A 20,699-nucleotide genomic window follows, 5' to 3' on the forward strand; every position below is an offset into this window, starting at 1 on the left:
CATTTGGTTTCAAGACTACTCCTTACGGTTTAGGGACCCTAAAATGCCAGGGCAGTATAGGAACCCCACAAATTACCCCATTTTAGAAAGAAGACACCCAAAGGTATTCCGTTAGGAGTATGGTGAGTTCATAGAAGATTTTATTTTTTGTCACAAGTTAGCAGAAAATGACACTTTGTGAAAAAAAACAATTAAAATCAATTTCCGCTTACTTGTGCCAAAAATAAAATCTTCTATGAACTCATCATACTCCTAACGGAATACCTTGGGGTGTCTTCTTTCTAAAATGGGGTCATTTGTGGGGTTCCTATACTGCCCTGCCATTTTAGGGGCCCTAAACCATGAGGAGTAGTCTTGAAACCAAATGTCGCAAAATGACCTGTGAAATCCTAAAGGTACTCACACCCTAAAACACATTATACTACTTCTCCTGAGTACGGCAATACCACATGTGTGGCACTTTTTTGCAGCCTAACTGCGCTAAGGGACCCAAAGTCCAATGAGCTCCTTTAGGCTTTACAGGGGTGCTTACAATTTAGCACCCCCCAAAATGCCAGGACAGTAAACACACCCCACAAATGACCCCATTTTGGAAAGTAGACACTTCAAGGTATTCAGAGAGGAGCATAGTGAGTCCGTGACAGATTTAATTTTTTTTTGTCGCAAGTTCGAAGAAATGGAAACTTTTTTTTTTTGTCTCAAAGTGTCATTTTCCGCTAACTTGTGACAAAAAATAAAATCTTCTATGAACTCACCATTCCTCTCAGTGAATACTTTGGGATGTCTTCTTTCCAAAATGGGGTCATTTGGGGGGTATTTATACTATACTGGAATTTTAGCACCTCGTGAAACATGACAGGTGGTCAGAAAAGTCAGAGATGCTTCAAGATGGGAAAATGCACTTTTGGCACCATAGTTTGTAAACGCTATAACTTTTACCCAAACCAATAAATATACACTGAATGGATTTTTTTTTTATCAAAGACATGTAGCACAATAAATTTGGACAAAAATGTATACAGAAATTTTACTTTATTTGAAAAATGTCAGCACAGAAAGTAAAAAAAATCATTTTTTTGTCAAAATTCATGTCTTTTTTGATGAATATAAGAAAAACGAAAACTCGCAGCAGCAATCAAATAGCACCAAAAGAAAGCTGTATTAGTGACAAGAAAAGGAGATAAAATTCATTTAGGTGGTAGGTTGTATGAAAATAAACCGTGAAAACTGTAGTGGTCTGAATGGAGAAAAAGGCTCTGGTCCTTAAAGAGACTCTGAAGAGAGAATAAATCTCGCTTCAGAGCTCATAGTTAGCAGGGGCATGTGTGCACCTGCTAAAACGCCACTATCCCGCAGCTAAACGGGGGTCCCTTCACCCCCAAACCCACCCCCGCAAACCTTGGTCGTAGACTTGGTCGTAAATCTTCTTTTCCTGGAGGCAGGGCTAACGGCTGCAGCCCTGCCTCTAGTCGCGTCTATTAGACGCGCATCGCCGCCTCTCCCCCACCCCTCTCAGTGAAGGAAGACTGAGAGGGGCGGGGAGAGGCGGAGATACGCGTCTGACAGACGCGCGTGGAGCAGGGCTGCAGCGGTTAGCCCTGCCCCAATGCGGAAGCGCTCCCCCGCTGTACGGAGGGGATTTGGGGGTGAAGGGACCCCCGTTAAGCCGCGGGATATCGGCGTTTTAGCAGGGTCACACATGCCCCTGCTATCTATGAGGTCTGAAGCGAGATTTATTCTTGCTTCAGAATCTCTTTAAGGGGCGAAAAGGCTGTGGTCCTCAAGTGGTTAAAGCAGGCCTAATTTCAATTATTCAGAAATAGCAAAGTAAGATATGAATGGCTTTACATACCTTTGCTCCTGGAATACCAGAAGAACCATGACCACCTTTTTGACCCTTGAAAAGAAAAAAAATTAACTTAATGTATATTCAAACATAAAAACTACACAATGATTATCTATCTATCCATCTTCACCTATTTTACATTTACACACAATTCACAGTTTGCCCATTCATGATGTATTTATTGTGCTTCGTTTGTTCATATTTCTAGATACCAGCATACACTTTGCATTCTTTATCAAGCAAGGAATAATACTCCTGAGAAGTGAACACTGTTGCAAGTTTTGTTCATGAAACGCGTAGAAAATTGTGTCACACTCAGCTGCTCTATAATATATGTGATATTTATTTGATATACCAGTATTAGTATCCAATGTGAGCAAGTTAAACAATACAGACTGGCCATATAGTTTAGGGCATTACCCTGCTGGTTTGTTTCCTATATTGAAGAGACAAGTGATATTTATGCACTCTGCTCACTTTGCAAAGCTGTAATTGGCTGTATGTGCTAATGTCTGTACTGTACTGTATATAGATTTTTAATATGGGATGTATAAGTAAAATGTTCAGTGTTTAATTGATATATGAATGAACTGACTCGTTACCTTTCTTTCTCCAGCGATATATCAAAAACTATTTCTTTCCCCTAAAAAATCCCTAGCCTCATCAAGACTAGCATCTTTTGGGATGTGGGGAACTTTACCAATATATGCATAATACTATTATTGAACCTACTGAGATCTATATAGGTCAGTTATAAAATTGTGTAAATGAATCAAAACATATTACACTTTACTAACCCAGAATCCATATTTGTCAGCACCAAAGAAAACCAAAAAGGTTACTTTATTACAATCTATTTTTTAATTATTCTGCTAGTGTAAATAACTCAATCAAGCAGGCTGGGTCTTCCAATCAGAAGTCATCAATAAAAGCATGCATTCTACCATCTCTCTCTTCTTTCTCTCCCCCTCTCTCTCCTCTTTCTCACTTCCACAGGCTTACTTTGGTTAATACAATTAATGGATGTAAAATGCACCTCACTCCCTTTTTCACCTTGATTTCCTTTGTCCCCCTGCAAAAGTAATACAAATTAGAACTTATTTCAGAAGGTAGCAGACATGTGACCTAATCCACAGTTTTCATGTGCTCTTTCTTTTTTAAAAAAAGATTTTTGACAACATTAATAAAACATTCAGATACATTAAAAAAAAACATTTTTTACAACATTAATAAAACAAAATAAAAAATGCTGCCAGAAATCATAGACACACCATTATATACAGTAGGAACAAACACTGCGTTCTCTGCTTATCTGTAAGTATGTACCCAGGCAAACATCAGGCCTTTGTCCAACAGCACATAATAACACACGTCTGCCCCCAGGTGTGCTCCACAAGGTAACCGCAAATGCAAAGCGGAGGCCCCATGGTCCATAGGGATCAGTCATCAATGGCCTTAAAAACTTACTTCTAAAAAAAGTGGCCAGAGTTGAACCAAACAATCAAGTTGGCACTGCAGTGCTGCTGTCTTTTATGGATTAATAAAGAGCCTACAATAGTTACATAGTCTGGTTGAAAAACAACATCTGTCCATGAAGTCCAATCATAATAATTACACTATACAGTGGAGCCAACCTTATTGGCTGGTTGGTCTATGTGTACCCCTTGAGGCACTGGGGTAGAGGTATTGGCACACTGATTACTCGGTTTACATGGATTGGATTGTGATAATCAGAGTTGGGACTTACTGACTGAGGTTTAAGACAGCTTCACTTTAAGAAATAGCAAGCATGCTAAAATTAAGCAAGAATAATGAACGTGTTTGCAAATCTTTACCTTTCCACCAGCAAGACCTGGTATACCTGTATATCCTTGTGGACCTGTAAGGCCAGTCTCTCCTTTTTCTCCCTAATACACAATACACATATCAGAACAGATACATTGATGTTACTTATGTATTCAGAATTGCACTGGCATGCTAGTTTCACCTGACTAAGAATAATTGCACTGGCATGCAAGTTTCACCTGACTGAGGATTGCTGATAATGACAGTTCTGGGAGACATTGAAAAAGCGTACCTTATACATTTTCAGTGTAAAGTCCCTCCAAAGGGAGACATGTTCAAGGCAAAGTGCAATCATAGCACAAATAAGATGTGAAAAAGGTAAGTGACCTTCAAAATACAGAGGCTGAACAGCTGTGTTTGCCAGACTCAGGGGTCAATCAATGCAAAAATATTGCAGTAGGCTGTGGTACACACATTACAAAGGAATACTGCAGGTTACTGAGTGGCAAATTTAAAAAAAAAACTATGAGTTTTACCTAATATGCAAGCAGGTACAACATGCCAAGTCTTAAGGAGCTTTTTATGGGCCTGATATGCCTATCTTCATAGAAAACAGAAAAATGAGCATGGTCTTATATAGACTCTTGCACATGATCAGAGGGGCCTTGTCTCTAAAATGGAAAAGGGACAAAGCCTTCATTGCCATTTCCAGTGCTTTGTCTCCAACACTAGTGTGGGTGGTGGCTCTTCAGGCAAAGCCCAGTGCCAGATGGGGTGTCCAACAATAGAAGTGAGGGTGAGAGGTATGGTGAGATACAATTGTCCTGAAGTTAGAGCTATCAGAGAAGCGACCATGTTTTGGCTAATGTGTAAAAAGAAATCTGTTTCTCTGGATGTTTTTGTTCACTGTCAACTTTACACACTACTCCAGTGTGCATGGGGTCTCAGAAGATGCAATGTAGCCGAAGTGTGGATACTCATCTCACAGGTCCAAATACAGGTCAATCATCATCATGCTTTTCAGATTACAATCGAATGTGTGCAGACTGAATTCTCTAAGAAGATTAATCTGCAGGGAGTGGCTAATGAAGGTATTCCTGACCAGGTAATTCAAAAAGGATTTGTTTTGCATGGGTTAAGTAAGGAACATATACTGAGATAGAGGCAACCTTTGACACTGAATTGCAACAAAGGACCCTAAAAATCATTTGTTCATGGAGTTGGGCTTAGTAATTATATATTCTTTTTGTGAAAATAAATGATGTGCCTGCAGTGATTTGTGGCTTACCTTTGAACCTGTTAAGCCTGCTTTGCCTGGTATTCCTGGATCTCCCTTGTTTCCCTAAAGGAAAATAAATCACTGTCTTATCCATACCGAAATAAAAATAGTAATAGAAAGAGAGATAAATTCAACAAGTCTAAATACCTTTGCGCCAAATATTCCAGGTAAACCAGGTAAACCTTCTGGTCCGGTTGTTCCCTAAAGTATAACGGTTTTGTTTAATAATTTACAGGGAGGATTTGCTGATGATCACTGGGTTTACCAGCAGCTTGTCAAATGAAATTCTGCAATTACTACTTTTGTTATCTTAAATTGACACAATTTGGGTAAAATGTAAAACCTTCTGTTAGATAGGACTCATGCATGTGCATGGAATTCCCTTATGTAATAACATTCCACTAACCCCAGTATTCCACTTACTCTAATTATAGTAACTACCACGTTTTATTTCAACAGCATATAATGTTAACAACCATATAGGTTTTTTTTTACAGTAAGTGTACAACTTAAATCTGCCCAAACAGAAGCACTGATGCTAACCAATCTGTAGTGTATTACATGATCGGACCTGGCAGAGACTATGCTGCTAAAATACAGAAGTATAGTTCCAGTTGTTTTTAAGTGACACAAGAGAGCCTAATTCTGATACTGTTTACGCTTAATGATCATGTTAAGGGCTAGCAATAGTCTAGGCATACACATATACGCTTGTATGATCCAACTGAACAAAAAGTGGTGGGCAAGAAAATCCTCGCCTGACCATATGATTAAAAATCTACTTTTTTTTGTGTAAAACAGTTATTGGTTTTAGATAAGGGAGGAATTCTTTAATATACAGTACAAAAGGAGGGTGCTAAACTTTTTACCTATCGTTCCCCAGGTAATAATACATATTGCTCAGCTTAGAATGACACCAAAGTGTGTTTGATTACTTTTTCTTCTTCTTTTACATTTTTATATTAAAAAAATAAAAGAAAGAAACTTTTTCCAATGTAGGCACCTGGCACTGGTTATCCTGAGATCCTTGCTTAAACAATATCAGCCCACATGGGTGTTGACATGGGGGGTGCTCTGTCTGCATGAATCGAGTAGGATTGCTTCCGACTACTACTGCTCTTGCACCAGTCTATGACAAGGATGGTGGGTTTATCATCTGCATCTCAGTGCCCTGTACGCACTGTGCTCACAGAAAGGAGAAGCATGCATGTGGTTGTCTCTGGTTCTGCAGATACAATTGAGGTAGCAGGCTTCAAATATCTGAAAAAAATGTTTTGATTTTTAGATTTGAACTAAGGTGATTACTGTTGATCAACAAGAGCTGAATATAACTTTAATGCATCTTCCAGAGATACTGCTTATGAATCATCTACACTCGCATGTACAAACTCTTTGGTTGTTTCCCTTTGGAGATTTTTACTTCCAAGAATAATTTGGACTAGAAACATTTATTCCAATGTTAGAATTTCCAAAAGGGAATTCCCAAAGTCTTGCTCCATCTGGACTCAATGGTGAGATGTTATTCTTATTGATATTTTTATCTCTCTTTCCAATTCTGCAATAGAAAAAGCTGCCCAACAGAGTTGATAGCTATTTTGGGTTTTAGAAATGCTTGCTAAAGCTTTATAACATTAAGGACTATTAATACAGAAACATACATTACAATTATCATACTAAACAGTACATCTCCTAATGCTGTCTCATATCATCTTAATTTCTCTTTTTTTAGATCTGAGTATTCTGTTCCAAGGCACCTTTGGCCCGATCCAATCACAAAGGTTAAAAATCAAACTGAACCCAGGTTCAAAGGTTTGTACTGGGAACTTGCTTGATCCTGTGTGCAATCATATCCTTATAGGATCTTAATTGGTTAAACTTTATTGCTATGGAGGACTTTTATGGGTAGTCTTTTAATATGGTTTTATTTTTGTTTGTTACTTGTGATTATACACTGTGAAACACTGTAATAAAGATTTGTTATATTTTTCTACCTTAAAGAGACTCTGTAACTTGAAAAAGATCCCCTGGGGGGTACTCACCTCGGGTGGGGGAAGCCTCCGGATCCTGCAGCCCTCTGAACAGCCGGCGACAGGCCCGACTGTAATTTCAATATTTACCTTTGCTGGCTCCAGCGGGGGCGCTGTGGCTGCATTCGGCTCGGAAATAGACGGAAATACCCGATCTCCGTCGGGTCCGCTCTACTGCGCAGGCACCGGAGACTTGCGCCTGCGCAGTAGAGCGGACCCGACGGCGATCGGTTATTTCCGCCTACTTCGGAGCCGACAGCCATCAGAGCGCCTGCACAGGAGCCAGGAAGGTAAATATTGCGTCACGGCTGTACGGAGGGCTACAGCGAGACCCCCGAGGGACGCAGGACGGCGTGGGAAGCCTCATTAGGATCCTGAGGCTTCCCCCACCCGAGGTGAGTACCCCCCAGGGGACGTTTTACCGTTACAGTTCCTCTTTAAATATTGTTATCCCTCATATTTTTTGAGTAGTGCTGTTCAATAAGGGATTATTTTCTCTCTAAAGTGCAATATGTCCTTTTCAACCCTAGCTCCTCAGCTATTTCTATATATTTTGTCCAGCACTGTGCTTCACTATATTAAAATCTGTTTCTTGGCATATCCTGTATATATAATAGTCATTTGGGGGGAGGCGGGAGAATTATGGGCGAATCCCAGTTCTAACTTGGTAAAACAAACCTAACTACAGCTATCTCTCCATGAACAATATTTTTTTCTCCCTGTCTCTGTCTCTCTACATCCCATTACACACACAATGCAAGATGGAGTGATAAACCCCTCCCCCTCTCTATTTCTGCCTGTGGGGGGATCTGTTCTCATTGGCTGCTGGACGTAGCTGTGCATCCTGGGAGAAAATGATTCACAAACCAGACACCCATTCTGTGCTTCCTGACTTGGCGCCATAAAAAAAATCGACCACATGGTGAATCACTGGGCCTTTCTCACAGGAAACTTTGGCAAGTGAGTAAGCTCCGATTAACCGTAAGATCAAACTTACGTTTCTTGCTTGCTCATCCCTAATGATTTACCACCATCCTTTGGCAACTGTCGATGTTGGGAGAGCATATATCTGGAACATCCCTTCTTAAAGGGGGCTTTTTTATTACTCTATAAATCACCTCCCAGAGTCTATTTCCACATGTATGGAGATCTTATCCCCTTTTCCATGATGAAGAACGAGCAAACACCCCATATCCTAGACCATGTGAGCTGGTATCGCTCAGGTAGCCAGAACCCCATGCTGGCAAGCTCAGCCCTCCAGCCTGCATGCAGGACCTGGAATTTAAATATGGTTTGGGAGGAGGGTTTAGCACTCACCTGCCCTTGGAATGGCTCCCACAGATGAAATCAGAAAATGCTTACTAATGAGTGTTATAATTGTCAAATTTTAAACATACTGAGATTCCTGGTGGTCCTCTTGCACCAGATTCTCCTGGAGGTCCTGGTTCACCCTAGGAAAGAGCAGATAAATAAAATACAATTAACATATTTTAAAAATATCAATGATATATAATTTTGAGCACCATTTTAATGGGGCTTGCTAAATAAAGTGTGCTGTAAAGATTTGATTGTGGATAAAATACAACATTTGAAGAACATACTCTAAGGCTAGTGGGATGTTGTGGAGTGATGTTAGGGTGGCACTGCAACCCTGAAAGATGCTTTACAATGTTAAGTCTATGCGACATTCACAGTGCGACGTTAGTGTTGCGCTATAACGTGTTAAGTTATGGTAACACACTGCTGCAGTGAGTTACTGTTAAATGCACACGTTAACAGGTACAGGGAAGCATACTTTTCATTGTCTGTATGCTTCACTCTATGCGACGTAACGCAGCAGTAATGTGCGACTGTGTGTGACTTTTTTGTTCTTTTGTGTTGTGTTTCTGTTACACAGGGAACACAACGCAATGCCCCACTGTGAACCTAGCTTTAGAGGATCCTTCAAACTTTGGATTGCCTTGTGGCCAAAGTTTGCAGCCCTTGTGTGGGCTATATCAGACCTCACCAGGGTTGCTCAGTAGTTAGTGAATCACACATTGTGTGAGTGCAGCATCAGCAGTGAGGCCTTTGGTTTTAAGTCCAAGCTAGTACTTCCAGTAAGTGAATGCATTTGGGTGTAACACAAACACTCATAGCAAAGAAATTTCCTTGTCCTCCACACACTTCAAACATCCAGTGCGCTACCAACTGGATCACCTAAGCTCTCCAGCTTTCTCTAATCTTGTAGAACTTTAGGCTCCATGTAATTTTAATGCTCATCTACATCACTAATTCATCCACTGCACTTCATTTCCTAAATCACCCAAAACATCCTCAGAATGTTTAATCACTTCATATGACTTCATATGGCTACCTAAAAATAGTACCAATACCTTTAATCCATGTCTGCCATTATTTCCAGGAATTCCAGGTATTCCCTAAAAGGATATAAGTTGAATATTATATTGTGAATTTTATAGCATTCTATTCCTAAATATTACTGGGTTATTTGTATTCTTTTCTTTCAACCATGTAAATTCCGTCCAACTATATTTCAAACAGAATAAGGCTTTATCACATCAAGATTGCAGCTGGAATAATATGGATAATAAGTAAAAATTATGAATATTTTTTTATTATTTGATGATTGTTTTTTATTTATAATAGCTGCAGAAATGATTGTGCTGAAAGCTACAAGGTAGCTAACTGCAGACGAGCTTTGCTTAGCAGTCAGACTATGGGCTTGATTCACAAAGCCGTGCAAACTGTTTAGCACAGGTGTGATAAACAGTTAGCACGTGAAGTGCCGTTCGCGGACTTTTGCACGGGCAAAATGCCGCGATTCGCGCGATCGCGGACATTTGCACGCACAATTTGCTGCGAACGGCACTTCACGTGCTAACTGTTTAGCACACCTGTGCTAAACAGTTTGCACGGCTTTGTGAATCAAGCCCTATCATTCATAACACATTATGTAAATAGCATAAGCAGTGTATGCAATGCATACGTTGCCGTGACTGCATACGACATAAGGTTAGCTGACTGGGTTAGCCAACAATGCTTACAACTGGGGCAACATATGCAATGTATACGCATGCATGCATATCTAATTTACATAACACGTGCTACGTAAAGTGCATCAGTGCAATGTAAAGTTTAATGAATAAGGTCATTGTGTGTAATCATCATACACAGATTTTCTTTTCTCTTAACCACTTGAGGACCACAGTGTTAACCCAAATCCCCCCCCCCCCCCCCCCCGGCCTCCCTTAAAGACCAGGCCCTTTTTCATGATATTGGCCACTGCAGCTTTAAGGCCAAGCTGCATGGCCGTACAACTCTGCATAGCCTGCACGCGACCTCCTGCTAGCCCCACAGACGGCCTTTCACACCAATCGGCGTGGAGCGGTCCTGGGGCTGCCGCACTGCTCACGCCAATTGGCATGGAGCAGTCGGCAAGTAGTTAATAAGCTCACAACATTGTGAAGTAATGTATTTAGAATTATAGGAATGCACAAATAAACAGCTATTTACATTACATTTATTACTGATAGACAAGATTTGCATCTGGATCTTTCATAGGAAATGTAGAATATAATCACCTGGAAGAGAAAGCTGGCTTGTGAATCTAAGCCACTAGTCACTTCTGCTGTTTCTTACAGTGTAGAGCAGCCTTTCTCAACCTTTTTACCATGGAGGAACCCTGTAAATAACTTTTGGATCTCAAGGAACCCCTGCAAACAATTTTTTGGTCTCGAGGAACCCCTACATTTATTTTTTAGGAGGCGTGGTCTTTAAGTAGGTTAGGCTGCTAATTTCACTACCCTCTATTACACTGCCACTCATTATACTGTCTCCTGACCCCCCAATGTAGTGCTTCTTGTTACAGTACCACCTATTATAGTGTGCTCTATTATACTTCCCCCACGATAGGGCAAAATGCCAAGAAACCCCTGCAGAGTCCTCAAGGAACCCTGGGGTTCCAGGGAACCCTGGTTGAGAAAGCCTGGTGTAGAGCTTCGTATGGTATGTAATTTCCTGTCTGGACTACTGCAATGCCATCCTTTCTAGGCCTCCTGAGACCAGACTCCAACTCCTGCAATTTTTTATGAATGCAGTTGCCAGGCTTATTCATTCCTTCCGTCACTCCTCTTCAGTGGCCCCTCTTCGCAAGTCCCCTCACTAGCTCCCTGCCCCCCTCAGAATTCAATTTATACTGCTCTGGCTGGCCCTCAAATTCATCCACCATACCTCCCCTTCAAACATCTCTGATCTATTACAGAGATAATCACTAACTCGCTCTCCCCCCTCCAAATGACAACAGATCTTTTATAAAGGAGTTTATACATCATGTCAAGCAACAGCTAAGGGCACTAGGGCAGCACACAGATATAAAGAGGAACTTAACAGAAATATAACTTAATTCATTAAATTCATTACCTTTTACAAAATTAATTTATAAGTTATTTAGCCAATGTTTCCCCACTGTAAAATCTTACCTCATCCTGATTTACATTTTTAAATGTATCAGTGATATCGACACCTTTACTGCTGAAAACACGAACCACTGTGGGTATTTATTTCCTCTGTGTAGTGAGCAGGAACTTCAATTGATCTCACATAGTGCACTGAGAAGAAAAGGCTTTGTGACATTGGGCCTGATGCAGTAACTTGCAGTATTATTGCCGTGCTCAGACAGCACACAGCAATATTATATTATACATCCACAGCAAGTACAACGAATTATGATATTAGCGCAACCTGTGGTACTCCAGTAGCATCAATTTTACCACAGTAATGAGAGTTACTAATAGTCATGCTTTCTAGTAACATTCATTACCATAGAAACAGCCACACTACTTGAGTACCCCAGGTTGCACTAATCGCGTAACGCACTGTACTTGTTGCGGAAGTAAGTGTAACATTGCCGTGTGCTGTATGTGTATGGCAGTATTACCTTAACTTACTGCATCAGGTCCATTATAACCTAGGCTAAACATCACTGGTATGGTAAGGGGCAAACCCAGGATTTTAAAGGGAGGAGGGGGATTCCTGAAATGTCTCCCTTAGCCACACATAATACAGTATAATAATATGGTAGGACATCATGCTGGGTACACATAATGCAATTTCCCATCTGACTGAAAGGATCTGACAACAATTTCCATGTCCATGTCTGATCTGCTCCTGATCAACAACGGGATCGATCAGGACCAGTTTGGATACCGATAATAGCAGTCGACACTGGTAAGGGAAAAGTGAAACAGTCGCACAGCAGGCCATAGGGTTGTGCTCATATCTGACTCTGTGCTCTGTTAAAGGGGCACTTTAACGAAAATTGTTTTTCTGGGATAACCCTCGTAGCATGTATCTAAATTAGGAGCATCAAAAACCAAGCAGCTTTTGCTTTTTTAAATGCTTGATAAGGTAATACAGAGCTCATGCAGAGATCCTGCCCATCCCCCCTTCCTCTGCTGACTGGGGCTGCCCCATAGCAGCTCTCTCTCTGCTGAAGCTGAAGATGTTAGATAAACAAATAAGCAAGGTAAATGACTTTACATTCCCGCTTACACTCAGTTTACACTCACTCGGCTAGTCTGTTTGCAGTGCTATGAACTTCCCTGCACACAGCCTGCATGTCCAGTACACCAGAGAGAGCGCGAGAGAGGAGAAATCAGCTGTTACACTCAGCCTGACTTAGCAGAGGGGGATGACACGTTGCTTAGCTCCAAGATCATCTGCTCTGTATAGAGGGTCAAAGTTGACCCTCATGATGCACTATGGGGGCGAACCGAACTTCCAGAAAAGTTTGCGGTTCTCAGCGATCGCGAACCCCGGAAGTTCGCCAGGAACCGTTCGCCGGTGAACCGTTTGGGCCATCTCTACTTACAACTAGTTAAATTCATGTTTATATTTCTTTCTTCTACACATTTTGGCTTGCTTCAGCTTTTGTTGACACAAGTCCAGCCCACTGAATCTTGGAAAATCAGATGAGCTACAGTTTTTTTGAGGATCTTTATCAGGGCTGGTTTAACCCCTGATGGGACCCCGGGGCAAAGGTAACCTGGGGCCCCCATCCCACTGCCCAGATGCCGAGGCATGCACCCCCACGCTGCTAGAACCACGTTCTACCCCCTGATTGATCCACACTGTTAAATATATCCGCAAGCGGGGCGCCAGCACGACAGCAGCACTTGCCGTTTACCTGTCTCGGCTGCTCTGCTGGAGCCGCTTGCCCGTCTTCATTCTATTTCCTGTGTGACCCGGCGCATGTCACACATGGGGCTCGATTCACAAAGCGGTGATAACCCAGTTATCACGCCTAAAAGACTTTAGGCGTGATAACCTTTGCACCACTGAGTTATCACCGATTTTTCCTGCTCTTCGCGCGAAGTTACCGCGCGTACGCGCGTTCGCGCGCGCAAAGTCCCATAGGGCTTAATGGGAGCTTCGCGCGAAGCGTCGGGTGCTGCGCGCGCACTTACGCGCGTACGCGCGTACGCGCGGTAACTTCGCGCGAGTTTCTTCTTATCATGCCTAAAGTGAGTTTAGGCGTGATAAGGGCCTTTTCACCAGCGTGCAAACACTTTGCACCGCTTTGTGAATCAAGCCCTTGATATGATGCGCCCGGTCACACAGGAAATAGAATGAAGACGGGCAAGCGGCTCCAGCACAGCAGCCGACACAGGTAAACTACAAGTGTTGCTGTGTGCTGGGGCCCTGCTAGCAGTTATATTTATTAGCATGGATCAATCGGGGGAGGTTGGGGCTTTGGCAGTGTGGGGGGGGGAGGGGGAAAGCGACCACATTAATGTAAAGGCAGGGGGAGGCTGGAGGCCCCAGCAGTGCTAGGGGCCCTGGGGTAATTGCCCCCTTGCCTTAATGCAAGCGCCGGCTCTGATCTTTATTCAAACAACAGGGGTTTTCACCATTGTTGGTGTGGTCAGTGACTGTGGTATATAGTATATTGTAGAATGTGTAGTAGAATATCATAAATTATCCAGAATACACATTTTTACTTTAGTTTTCTTGGTTTCAGCATCAGAAACACTTTTTATGTATACATTGTGGTATATTGGTATTTAACCCCACCATCATAGGCAAACGCAGGGGGATAACAGCTGCCCAGAATCCCCCCTCAGACCAGGGCCGGTGCAGTGACTGGGGACAGGCACAAGTTGAGACACCAGAATATCTGCAGGCATACTGCAGCTCACAGCACCGCCCCCTTTCTTTCCCTGCTACAGTTGACTTTGGATGGAGCAGCAGTTGTGTACAGAGCTTGGAGCAGCTCTGGGGAACTTAAAGGGGCGCTATGGTGAAAATTAGGTGTCTGCCATACCCCTGTTATCATGTACCTAACATTAGGAGCTTCAGATGCCAAGCAGTTTATTTTTTTTTTTTTATGTGTCCTTGACAGGTTATACCAGGGGTCCCCAAACTTTTTCCGTCAAGGGCCAGGTCAACATACTTCAAACTAATGGGGGGCCGGCGTATACATGATATGATGTAGAAAACATTACATTGAACGTAGGTAGTGTAAACTATTACCTGTTCACACGTGAAGCCCTTTTGTCTCCCATTTACCACAGCAGATATTATGTCCCCAATACAGCATGTGCAGATAGTAAAGCAGTGAAGCATACTCTGACAGTGAAGCATACCTGTCGTCCAAATGGACAGCAATGTCACCTGATGCAGAATTTGATTGGAAGCCAATGAATGACTGCTCGCTGGCTTCCCTGTGGATTGATGGTACCAGCACTGCTATTCTATCTGCAAGACACCAATATTTAAAGATGCAGTTGACCGCATCTATAAGTAATACATTTTGTAAGTGGAGGGCCCGGTGAAAAAGCCTCAGGGGGCCGCATTCGGCCCACGGGCCTTAGTTTGAGGACCGCTGGTCTATAGCAATGCAATCTAAAAACAGACATTAACAAGAATGCGCCAAATACAGAGTTCACAAGTTTCATATTTCATAATGTTTGCAAAAAGCTATGTACAGTAAGTTTCTTGCAGTGATGACCTATATGAATAATTCAGATGCTATAGAAGAATCACAGTTATATGTCAGACAAAAGTGAAATTCATATGGATTCTCAATGACAGTCTTCAAAGCGATGAGTGGCCGAACAGTGCCCCAGGGAATGGCAGCTGACAACAAGATATACTCACAGTACATCTATACCACATTGTAGTTATAACGATAAGAAAAATAGGTAGTAACCTTCTACATTAAAATGAACCACTTTAAACTGTACAACCTGTTAGCATAGGTGATCAGCAGGCACCTCATGTATACATTCCTTGTAGAGTGCCCTGGAAGCTCAAAATCCCAAGACTCTTAAAATAATATATATTATATATATATATATATATATATATACTGTATATTAGGATATATATATATACATATATATATATTAGGATGGCAGCCACATGGACTGTTGATGTTTGCTCACTCAGATCACAGCATGCCATAAACAATAAATGGTGAAGATCACTAAGGGGTCTTAGAACCCCTATAATAATGTTTAATTATTGCCAAATGACAATCTTTCTTCAAAGCAAGTCTAGGTACATTAGGTAATAGTTTAAAATATTTGACAAAACATTACTTACAGGTAATCCTCTTTGACCTTCCAATCCCGGTGGACCTGGTTTACCGTCTTCTCCCTTTCCAGACATAACATATACATTAGTTCATTGTTAACAAGATATGTACACGTAATGCTGAAGAAAACTGAATCTATAATAGAAAACTCATAGGCAACATAGCTTGAGTCTTTCAATTAGCACCACAGCTACAAGTTGATGTAAACATAACATTATTTCCAAAAGTACCCCATATTTTTATTTAATGGTGATCTGAAGCATTACAGAGTTTTTTTTTTTTATAAATATGTAAACACATCAATTACTCAGAACCCAGATCCTGCCCACTCCCTCCGTGCCTATTGTGCCTGTTCCTTTTATTAATATAAACATTCTAAAGATGAGCTAACTGTCAAGAAAGTGTCTTCTCCAGATGAAAAACCTTGTAGAACATAGTTTAACTAACTGCCTGATTGATAAAGCAGTGTGCGCTGTCATATATTAAGGCTTTTATGACAGCATGTAAACTGACAGTTTGCTCCAGAAGGGCTGTCAGTACAAAGTCAGCTATGACAAGGATTTTCTTGTCCCTGCATACTTATGCGTCAGCAGTGAGCAAGGACTTATTCAAGCCAACTCTTATCCAATCTGCTGAATGTCTGTCTGGAAAAATGATTCTTCTGGCCTGGGACTATCCTGGAACTAAAGCTGTCACTGCAATCAGTGAAGGAAGACATGAAGATTTGGCCTGATTATTTTGCCTTAGAAATGAGATTTATGTACCTGCTACTACATAACTGAACAGACAAGTATATAAAATGCTTGCGTCATATCTTTGTGATAGCTGACCACGTTGGTTATTAACCACTTCAGCCTACAGCGTTGAAAATCATATGCATCCAAGCAACGTTCACCTCCCATTCATTCGCCAATAACTTTATAGCTACTTATCACAATTAATTGATCCGTTTTTGGCCATTATAGTTTAAAATTAATACATGCTAACGTAGTTAAAACTCATGTATTTTATTTGCCCATTTGTCCCGGTTATTACACCATTTAAATTATGTCCCTATCACAATTTATGGCACCAATATTTTATTTAGGAATAAAGGTGCATCTTTTCAATTTGCGTCCATCACTATTTACAAGCTTATAATTAAAAAATATATATATTAAGATACTCTCTTGACATGCATATTTAAAAAGTTCAGACCCTTACGTAAGTATTTATGTCAGGTTACATGCCCTTTTACAAGCCAGCTTGTAAAAGGGCATGCAACCCGAAACAGCGGGCTGTAGCTGCTACACAGCATTTTATGTATCTTCAATAAAGCTGATTAATACTTGGATGTGGTGCGGACCATTATCTCCACACAAGAGTAATTGAGTGGTACTTTTCCATGCACCACGATGTTGCAACCCCCCCCCAAAAAAAACCCACAAAGAACAAGTGCAGGGGGGAAACAGCTGCATTTTCCCATCTGCAATTGTTACTGGTAATGGAAAAGGGCCCTAATGCCACCAATATTAACCCTTCCCTGATGTTTAACCTCTGCCACAGTACAAAACCCCTTATTGATACAGAACCTTAACCTCTCCTTAACCCTGCTAAAAAATCGCCAGGGGGCAGCAAATCTTTTTTTTTTATTTTTTTTTTCATGTAGCGAGACAAAGTCTCGCTACATGATAGCCGCCGGCGATCGGCGATCAGGAGATCCCGTTCAAAGAACGAGATCTCCTGGAGGGCTTCCCCCGTCGCCATGGCGACGGGGCGGGATGACGTCAACGACGTCAACGACGTCGTGAAGTCATAGGGGATTCCGATACACCCCATAGAGCTGCCTGGCACTGATTGGCCAGGCAGCGCACGGGGTCTGGGGGGGGCGGCTGCGGCGCGACGGATAGCGGCGGATCGGCGGGTAGCGGTGGCGATCGGGCACTGCACGCAGCTAGCAAAGTGCTAGCTGCGTGCAGCAAAAAAAAATTATGCAAATCGGCCCAGCGGGGCCTGAGCGGTGCCTTCCGGCGGCATAGCCCGAGCTCAGCTCGGGCTTACCGCCAGGAAGGTTAATGTAATCTACTTACTTGCACCTAACCTTACTGAATTTGTCACAGTCTAAGAGCTGGAGATGCTATCAGTTTGACTGTGTGTAATGTCACAAACAGAACATGGCTGCCCTCATTGTATCACAGGAATAAATAATCATCAAACTGATGAAGCGGTTTGCAGCTAGTTTTGCTTTGTAAACTATCTAAATTTTAGATAAGGTATATAGACAAGTTGCTTTTAATAGTTATTTTTTCATCTCGGATCCCCTTTAAAAGTGGACACTAAGGGCTGGGGTACACCGAGCGGCTTTGCGAGCGTTTTTGCAGCCGCTTGCGGCTGCGGATACGCTAGGGTACTGTATTTCAATGGGGGTGTGCACAACACAGCGGGAGGCGGTTTGCAGAAACGATTCCTCCCGGGGTGAGGCATTTTTTGGATTGCGGAGGCATTTCTGCCTCAATGTTAAGTATAGGAAAAACGCAAACTGCTCTGAAAAACGGCAGATCAGAGCGGTTTGCCAGGCGGTTTTGTTACAGAAGCTGTTCAGTAACAGCTTTACTGTAACAATATATGAAATATGCTACACTGAAATCCGCAGCAGCAATCCGCAAAACGCTAGCAAAACGCCTCATAAAAATAAAAAAAAGCGTTTAAAAATCTGCTAGCATTTTGCGGATCTGCTAGCGGATTTTGGTGTGCACCGGGCCTCATACTGAGAGGTTACATGATTAACCTATTGAATGGGAGGAAGTAGCCTGGGAAGTTAAAAGATACTTGAACTGAGAGGGATACGGATGCTACCATAATTATTTCCTGAATCACACACCTGAAACAAGCATGCACACAATCCAGTCAGACCTAAGTCAAACATCTGATCTACACGCTTATTCAGGTTCTATGGCCAGGGGGCAACACAGAGCTATTCTTAGTATATTGTGCTTTATGGAATTCTTATGCACAACTGCCAGTTCCCTTAAAGGAAAACTTGAGTCAGCTAAAAAAAAAAAAAAAAAATTATCTCACCTGGGGCTTCTACCGCCCTCCTGCATCCACCCTGTGCCCGCGCCTTGTGTCCAACCAATCCTCTGTTCCCCCGCTGGGACTACATTTCAGTTTCCCCCTCACCAGCAACTATGCATGCCCATCCTCGATAATGCTCCTATCGCTAGGAAGTGTTCTACGCATGTGCAGAACGAGATTTTGATGTAGGATAATTTAGGATAATTAATGTAGGCTATGATCTATCCTAATCACAAGACTGGGAGAGGAAAAAGATACCTTACCTGCAAAAGGGCAAGTCCTAGCTAATGGAGAATAAAGGTGGAAGTACGCAGACTGAAAAAGGGGGCATGTTGGCCAGACAGGCAAGTTTGCTCCACTGCAAGTACTTAGCAGGGGCCCTGGGAAAACACTATTAATTTGGAGAGAGATTTTGGGGCATGAGCTGGCTCTGTGGCCCTAGGCATCTGTTCCCATCAAAGAACCCGCCCTGCTAGACTGGAAACCACCACCCCTTACCACCACCACCACCTGATTTTAATGTTTTATTACTCTGTAAAAAGCACATGTAATTTTGTAAAGTGGCTGATTACTTAGTGCAGGACTTTAAAGAAAATCTGTACTGAGAAAAGTTCCCCTGGGGGGTACTCACCTCAGTAGGGGGAAGCCTCTGGACCCTATCAAGGCTTCCCACGTCCTCCTGTGTCCCACGGCGGTCTCGCTGCAGCCCCCGGAACGCACAGGCGACAATTTGTCACGCTGTGCAATATTTACCTTTTCTGGCTCCAGCAGTGGTGCTGTTGTGGGTCTTCCCACAGAGATAGGCGAAAATAGCCAATCTCTGTCGGGTCCGCTCTACTGTGCAGGCGCCCGACGGAGATCGGCTATTTTCACCTATCTCCATGCAGAGAGTGGATACTGCGCCTGCGCTGGAGCCACGGAGGTAAATATTTACATCACTGCCACTCCAGGAGGATTTTTGCCACCTCCGTGGGACCAAGGAGGACGGGGGAAGCCTCAATAGGATCCGGAGGCTTCCCCCACCTGAGGTGAGTACCCCCCAGGGAGGTTTTTTCCTTACAGATATTCTTTAACCACATTTTCAGTAGTTGTAAAGCTGACCCAAAGCAATATGCTAAACAAGAGTAGTTCTAGTAAGATAAAGTGGATATTTCATAAGGCTGTAAAGAAATCAACAACTGAGACAAATATTAAATCTAGTTTACGAGCTTGATTATTTCACTGCTCTCTCTTGCAATATTAAATTCCTGAAGAGGAAAAACACACAATTGAAACTACAAACTTTAAAAACAGACAACACAACAATCAATACAAAAAAAAATAACCATATGAGGCTTAGAAATTAAAATCCTAAAAATTAGACTTGTTCCCATAAATCTAATTTTATGCTTATCTCAGGTATTTATTACCCCTTCAATTCATAAAGATTTAAAATCAGAAACATGTGTCTTCAGTGAATTGCATGCAGACATTTGGCAAACAGATTTAGATGAACACATGAGTGAAAACATGAGTGAAAACATGAGTACCGTAAATGCCAGTTTAAAGTTATACTCCACAATTCACAAACCAAAAACTGGAACTCCAGGTCCATGTTTTGCTTATATCTACACTGCCTCCCTCCTCTTGCCCCACATTTTAATAAGTATAGCTACTAAACAAAATCTAATCTCTGTCTTAATTTTGATGAGAAAATAATGATCAGGAAATGACTAGTCTTCCTTCTGGTCCTAGTCACCCCCATAAAGGAGAAAGTGGAGAAATATTTACATTTCACAAAAAGGTGAATGGATGCTACTTACTCTCATTTACTCCTCAAAGGTCAGAAGTTTGGTGGGGCAGTTATAAAATGTATTGTTCAACAAAATATTAACTATGGCAAATGCCAATGAAACTGTAAAGGTGGCCACACAGCATACAATTTTTTACACTTCTTTTCAATTCAAGATTTACAATCAATTTTTCTGATTGATTGTACCATTTGAAAAATCTGACCAACATGTGTTACATTTTTCCACAATTATAAAAAAATGATTTAAAATTCTGCAAAAAAATGCTTGCATCTCTACATTACAAAATTGTCATTCTACCACACACCATACAATCATA

At 41.8% G+C, this 20,699-nt stretch overlaps 1 protein-coding gene across 1 annotated transcript in view; it reads right to left on the bottom strand.

Moving 5' to 3' along the window:
- COL21A1 (collagen type XXI alpha 1 chain) overlaps positions 1–20,699 on the bottom strand; it is a 197,684-nt gene that overhangs the window by 60,594 nt on the left and 116,391 nt on the right. Inside the window, exons 16-23 of the mRNA XM_068279365.1 lie at positions 15,545–15,598; positions 9,313–9,357; positions 8,335–8,388; positions 5,058–5,111; positions 4,920–4,973; positions 3,682–3,753; positions 2,883–2,918; positions 1,853–1,897 (exon numbers count right to left, since the gene is read on the bottom strand). Of these exons, the coding sequence (XP_068135466.1) occupies positions 1,853–1,897; positions 2,883–2,918; positions 3,682–3,753; positions 4,920–4,973; positions 5,058–5,111; positions 8,335–8,388; positions 9,313–9,357; positions 15,545–15,598 (414 nt within the window). The remainder of the gene's footprint in view (positions 1–1,852; positions 1,898–2,882; positions 2,919–3,681; positions 3,754–4,919; positions 4,974–5,057; positions 5,112–8,334; positions 8,389–9,312; positions 9,358–15,544; positions 15,599–20,699) is intronic.

Source organism: Hyperolius riggenbachi, chromosome 4 (assembly GCF_040937935.1).
Source record: "Hyperolius riggenbachi isolate aHypRig1 chromosome 4, aHypRig1.pri, whole genome shotgun sequence".
In the NCBI taxonomy this organism is placed as follows: Eukaryota; Metazoa; Chordata; class Amphibia; order Anura; family Hyperoliidae; genus Hyperolius; species Hyperolius riggenbachi.